This window comes from Octopus bimaculoides, chromosome 7 (genome assembly GCF_001194135.2).
Source record: "Octopus bimaculoides isolate UCB-OBI-ISO-001 chromosome 7, ASM119413v2, whole genome shotgun sequence".
Classification (NCBI taxonomy): Eukaryota; Metazoa; Mollusca; class Cephalopoda; order Octopoda; family Octopodidae; genus Octopus; species Octopus bimaculoides.
Genome location: NC_068987.1, coordinates 89,145,011 through 89,152,168, shown reverse-complemented (window position 1 = coordinate 89,152,168; position 7,158 = coordinate 89,145,011). Strand labels below are relative to the sequence as shown.

Genomic DNA, 7,158 nt, shown 5'->3' with positions numbered 1-7,158 from the left:
TATATATATGTGTATATATATATGTATGTATGTATATATATATGCATATATGTGTATGTATATATATATGCTGGTGCTACATATAAAGGCACCCAGTACACTCTGTAAAAGGGGGTTGGTGTTAGGAAGGGCATCCATCTGTAGAAACCAAGCCAAAACAGACTATGGAAGCTGGTGCAGCCCCTGGCCTTGCCAGTTCCTGTTAAATCGTTCAACCCATGCCACCATGGAAAACGAGCATAAAATTAGGATGATGTATATATATATCTATATTTTAGTCACTAAGTAACATTCATTCCTTCCCTCCTGTATCTAATGGTGTGATGCAAAGCAAGCCTATTTTTCTCAATACACTGGAGTCATCACTGTATTATGACAATTGTAGGCAAATGTCTTTCTGTTTCTCACAATGACACTTATTTACAGTTTTCACAATACAACAAGCAAGCCTCCAGTGTTGAACAAAAAAAAAACAGGTTTATCTTGCACTACATTACAAATATATTACACATATATATACATATTCATATAAACATACACACTATATACATATATATACACGAAATCCTTTGATGGTTTATTTCAGAACTGTAAAAAGAAGCTTGGTTTAGTGGATGGGTGGGTGGAGGTTGTATTATATGTAAGTCCAAACACAGAGGACTTGCATGGCAAAGAATCAATAGTGAGGGACTAGATACTGATTTTTGGCTCCCTTTCATACAACTCGGTGGAGCTTTTGTTATTAAATTGACACACTGACTTAACCATACACAAAACATGTCTCATAAGTCAAATATATAATTGCTAGAACCTTTGCATATAAATATTCTGTGCATGCACATGTGCGTGTGTATGTGAGTGTGTGTTTGTGTGTGTGTGGGGGGGATATATATATATAATTGAAAGAGAGTTAGGGGTTGTGAATCCAACCAACTAAGGGATAGTATCTATCCAATATACTGCTGATAGAATACCCAATTAATACACAAGTGTTGGTTATTGCTTGGCAATTACACTACTGAGTATAATAATTAGGCAAGGATAATAATTGGTTTACCCTCAATTTATATGGCAAGAAGAAAATGGAGGGAATCCAGAGGTAGTATTTATCAGTTGTTAGACATTATAATATGTCTATTTATTTACTTAAAACAGTTCTAATAATATATATATATATATATATATATATACATGTGTGAAATACTAACTAGTAATTTACACATGTATATATTATCAGAACTGTTTTAAATAAATAAATAGACATCATAATATGATGTCTAACAGCTGATGAATACTACCTCTGGTCTGGATTCCCTCCATTTTCTTCTTGCCATATATACATACATGTATATATATAAGGATTTACTTTTCAGAATGAGATAAAAAACCAAGGTTGTGTATAAAATAGAACATTTATAAATAGAAGGTCTTACAGCTGTTTCCAGGATATTTATTATATCCCTTCATCGGAGACGGTGTGAGAAGATGGTTAAGTATATATCCTAGACCCACTTCACTCTAAGAAACACCTTCAAGTCTTGTCCTCCCATACATATTGACATATATATTTATATATATCTTCTTTTATTTGTTTCAGTTATTGGACTAAGGTCATACTGGGGCACCTTTTACAAGAGTCTTAGTCAATCATATCTAGTTAAGTATTTATATTAAGCTGGGACCAGGTACTTTTCTTATTGATTTCTATTTGTTGCATCATTAAGTTTAGGGACAGCAAGAGGTGCAACCTAAACAAGGAAACTAGTTTTTAGACTGATGTAAACATAAGACAAGCAACAAAACAGACACAAACATAGTCACCTATACATGTCTCTGATGTATATTCTGTGATAACAATGTTTCTCAGTGGCTGGGTGAAATTTCCAATATTATTTCAGTTAACATGAAAAATAATTTTTATCATAGAATTTTTATGGCTTTTAAAGATCTGTTCTTCCTCTACAACTTTTGCTTATGTTTTTGAAATTTGAATAAACTTTACCTTTTTTCAGACATGACGATGACGGAGTGTCAACTAGGAAAAAAGTGAACAAATATATCTAACACCCCAATCATCATCATCATCGTTTAAAGTTGATGATGATGATGATGATGGTGATGGTGATATATAAGAAAAACAAACCTGTAACAATCTTTAATGTGTTTAATGTTTATAGATTATTATAAAGCAACATTAACGATACAAATCCTAAAAGAAAAAGTATTATTTAATTTCTAATCTTGTTAATCCAAATTGAGATGAAAAAGTAAACTAAGAAATAAAATAAATTAAGGAGTAAAACTAAAAGAAAATAAAGACAACAAAAATTGAAGAAATAACATATACAGTATAGTAAATAAATCCCTGAATGAAATTACCAGATTATTTTTCCGTGTTGTTAACTAATGTCAATATATGTGAAAGAGAGATTAATGTGAATTAAGGATTAGTTGTCCACAATGAAAAGCCAGCACAATTGAAATTTTATGTAATTGTAATTATTATGCAAACAAAATGACAATTAAAGAAGCTTATGAAAGGAGGCTGTTGTAAACACACACACTTTTTAGAATATAAAAACAGTGATTTACGCAGAAATGACAATAGAATATTTTTTTAAAATTATATCATTCATTGAATTCTTAATTAGCATCAAGTCTAATTAATTTCTTTTTCATTTTTGAAATAAAGCAAAGACATCATAACTTCTCATTTAAAATCTTTAAGTTGCACTGGAGATAATTTTATGAGAAAAATATCGAAAACAATTTGCAAATTAACAGAAGTTAAAAATTAAGCTTCAAAATTAAAACATGGACATTTTTTGTAGAAAGTGAAGAAAGTGAAGAAACAAAGACATTGCAAGAATATAACAACAGAATACTGCTGTGTTATACATACATTTTGGATATTTGCTACGTCTCCCCAAACAGTTCAGCAGTGACAACATCAACTAAGTCCAAGAAGCACCGCAAGAGAAACTACTAATGGATGCTACAGCTGTGCAATAATACTACACAAGTGCCTGTACCTGACAAACTTATTTCAGTAGCCAATCTAATGATAAAGAGATAAAGACTGGGTTATCTACTTAGATAGTTAGGTGTGTAGAAGTAACACATTTCAAGTTTCCATCGATTAAATAATGAATTTTAATTAAAGTAATAAAAGTTGAGGTAAATATCCTTGTAATACCAATAGTTTTCTGCAAACTAGTGCAATTGATTAATAGCTTATATTTATTTCATAAATAGTTTTGGCCAACATTTCTCTCTATTTATGACTGCTCCGGATTTGTGTATATTCTGACAGATATCATGTTAGCACAGTTTTCTAAAATAAGAATATATTATCAGTACTCTATGGGTATATGTAGTTGTTTTTTTAAGCTTTATATTATGACAGAAAGTGTGTTTAGACATTTTTAATATAAGCTATCTGGGTTCCTAGTGGGGGGTGATGTTTTTTCTCTTTGGTGATTCACAAAAGCATAAAAAACAGGGCACCAACTGCTTATGAATTCATCTTTCGTATTCCAAGAGATAACGTTAATTCTATTATGGAATTACAGATAAAGAGAGATGGGGTTACAGTTTTGTTGTTATAAATCGGAATAAAAAAAATAAGGAAAAGATTCAAAACTGTATAAAGAAGACACTTGAAAAAAGGAAAATCAAATGTTAATTTTGTAATTAATATATTTATAATTTATGACAAAATTTATAGTTCCTAATTTTGGTTTATGACAATAACTGAAGGTGGTATAAGAAAAAAATATCAACAAAGTGGCTGTGTGGAGAGGTGCAGGTGTGACTGTGTGGTAAGAAGCTTGCTTCCCAACCACATAGTTTCGGGTTCAGCCCCACTGCATGGCATCTTGGGCAAGTGTCTTCTGCTATAGCCTTGGGCCAACCAAAAGCCTTGTGAGTGGATTCGGTAGACGAAAACTGAAAGAAATCTGTTTGTGTGTATGTGTGTGTGTGTGCGTATGCTTGCATGCATGCATGTGTGTGTGTCTTTGAATCTGTGTTTGTCTCCCACCACCACTTAATAACCAGTGTTGGTGTATTTATGTTTCTATGACATAGCAGTTTGGCAAAAGAGACCCAAAGTACCAGGCTTAAAAAAAAGAAATCCTGGGGTTAATTCATTTAACTAAAAACTCTTCAAGGTGGTGCCCCAGCATGGCCACAGTCTAATGACTGAAACAAGTTAAAAAGTAAAAACAAAGATGAATATTCATCTGTTAGTTCTAAAACAGAAATGATTTTGTGAAAATGATTAATAATTACAAAGAAACAATAATTTATTTTCATATCCTTAAAGTAGAAAATCTCAATGAAAATCAATCCATTCTACTGAAGGCACAAGGCCTGAAATTCGGAGGAAGGGGACTAGTCAATTACATCGACCCCAGTGTTTCACTGGTATTTAATTTATCAACCCCGAAAGGATGAAAGGCATAGTCAACCTTGGCAGAATTTGAACTCAGAACCTAGCAACAAGCAAAATACCGCTAAGCATTTTGTCCAGCACACTAACAATTCTGTCAGTTCACCACCTTTGAGACATATAGTAATCTTTTCTACTCTAGGCACAAGGCCCGAAATTTTTGGGGAAGGGGCCAGTCGATTAGATCAACTCCAGTATGCAACTGGTACTTAATTTATTGACCCTGAAAGGATGAAAAGCAAAGTTGACCTTGGTGGAATTTGAACTCAGAACGTAGCGATGGGTGAAATACTGCTAAGTGTTTTGTCAACGATTCTGCCAGCTTGCCAACTTACAATGAAAACCAATCATGCTTAAAATAAAACTATACTGTAATGCAAATGTGGTGAGGTGTCAGAATTGTCAGCATGTTGGACAAAATGGCTAGCAGCATTTCTTGTGTTTCTTCAAGTTCTGAGTTCAAACCCTACTGAGGTCCAACTCTGTCTTTCATCCCTTGAGAGTTGATAAAATAAGATACAAGTCAAATATTGGAATCTATGTAATCTATTGCTCCCCTCTCCTTAAAATTATTGGTCTTGAATCCTGCAATGGACTGGTGTCCTGTTCAAGAGCAATGCTTTGATTTTAGTCATTTATATGCGATAGAAACCAAGTAACCAACTTTATGAGTCCTGGGGCTCAAGAAAAAAATGAATTGTAATACAAGCAGTCATACTTAACCTTAATCAAGTCTTAAGTATTAATACCTAAAAAAAATACAAAGGCAGGACTTCATTAAGCTTTGGATAACTTTAAAAAGATGCCACAATCTTCAATTGGTCAAGAATCTAGATTTACTCAGAATTGTTGCATCCAAACCATGCAGAAGATGGTTCAAGTTGCTTCATATAAACATAGATACTTCCCAAGAAAATAAAAAATTTAAGTGTAAAATTTTAAACTAACATCTTTGGTTTTCTGAAAGATTAGTAAAGCATTTTCATATTTTTTAAAAATTCTATACTAATTAATTTACATAATTATTCTCAATGTATTATTTACTAAATCAGTAACCCTGTAACTTTTACCCAATGTGTGTTGTGGTACTTGGAGTTATGCAATTCTTGTATTTGTTTCAGTCATTTGACTAGTCATGCTGGAGCGCTGCTTTTAGTCGAAGAAATTGACCCCGGGACTTATTCTTTGTAAGCCTAGATCTTATTCTGTCGGTCTCTTTTGCTGAACCACCAAGTTATAGAGACATAAACACACCAACATTGGTTGTCAAGCAATGGCGGGGGAAGGGCAAACTCAGTCACACACACACACATACAACAGGCTTCTTTTAGTTTCCATCTACCAGATCCACTCACAAGGCTTTGGTTGGCCTGAGGCTATAGTAGAAGACAGGTGTTGAGTAGAATGCCAGGTGTTGAGAGACTAAAGTATGAAGGAGGGACAAGAATAGGTGCCTTGCTATAGAGGAGACACATGGCTCCACCAGATCATATAAAGGTAAGTAGCAGTAGATGGAAAGAAGAGAAGAATGGTAGTGATGATGTGCCAGAACAATCTCTCAAGGTACAAGAAGGTGAGAATAAGAGAGAATAGAGTCAGTGGATGAGGGGGTGGTGAGAGGATGGGTAGTTTGATAAGAGCATGAGGGAAAAGTAACAGATGGTTAGAGATGGAGATGGAGGTAAATGTAGTGAATGATGAACAAGGGTAGAGATGTGGTTGATGGGAAATATCAGTATGGAGATGGGAGAGGGGGGAGGGGGGAGAGATAGCAGGGGCTCAGGAAGGACCCCACTACTTAAATAAATAAAAATAGATATTGTTTTTACTTTTTTTTTAACAGTTGCCAATATTAGGGAAGTCAATGACTTGCATAGGAATCACGGCACAAGTGTTCTCATTCCAATTCCAGTCAGAAATTTTTTGCAGGTTGTGCTAACACTATTTCAGTCTTTCAATATTTTTTAAGTCTTAAGACGGTGAGCTGGCAGAAATGTTAGCACACCGGGCGAAATGCTTAGCGGTATTTCGTCTGTCTTTACGTTCTGAGTTCAAATTCTGCTGAGGTCAACTTACAGGAATGTAAACAAACCAACACTGTCAAATGGTTTGTCGAGGACAAACAGACAGAGAGACACACAAACATATAGTAAAATTGATAAAAAGAGTCTTGCCAACAGAGAACAACACCAGCCTCATTGGCTCTTTGGTGTCTATTTTGATCACATATATGACAGGCTTCCACAGTTTCAAATTGAATGAATTCGGTAACTTCCACAGTACCAAATTCATTCATAAAGATTGTGTGGCCTAGAGCTATAGAAGAAACTTGCTCAAGGTGCTATGTAGTGGGACTGAACCTGAAACTATGTGGTTGTAAAGCGAGCTTCTTAGCCACACAGACATGCCTGTGTCTGCTGGTATTTCTTTAAAAAAATATATATATAAAACAAGTGATTACTTGAACTTGTTTCAAGAACACAAATCATCATCATCATCATCATCGTTTAACGTCTGCTTTCCATGCTAGCATGGGTTGGACGATTTGACTGAGGACTGGCGAACCAGATGGCTGCACCAGGCTCCAATCTGATTTGGCAGAGTTTCTACAGCTGGATGCCCTTCCTAACGCCAACCACTCCAAGAATATAGTGGGTGCTTTTACGTGCCAACTATATTCAAAAACTACAAGATAACAAACTGAT

The 7,158-nt window shown here is 34.4% G+C and overlaps 1 protein-coding gene across 3 annotated transcripts in view; it reads right to left on the bottom strand.

Moving 5' to 3' along the window:
* The window catches only part of LOC106870574 (uncharacterized), a 107,969-nt gene extending 104,961 nt beyond the window's left edge, over positions 1-3,008 (bottom strand). Inside the window, exon 1 of one of the 3 annotated variants that reach the window (XM_014916699.2) lies at positions 2,903-3,008. In XM_014916699.2, coding sequence (XP_014772185.1) covers positions 2,903-2,951 — 49 coding nt within the window. In that variant the 5' untranslated portion in view covers positions 2,952-3,008. The remainder of the gene's footprint in view (positions 1-2,902) is intronic. The other 2 variants (XM_014916701.2, XM_014916700.2) reach the window with 2 other exon arrangements.
* Between the last annotated feature and the right edge of the window lie 4,150 nt (positions 3,009-7,158).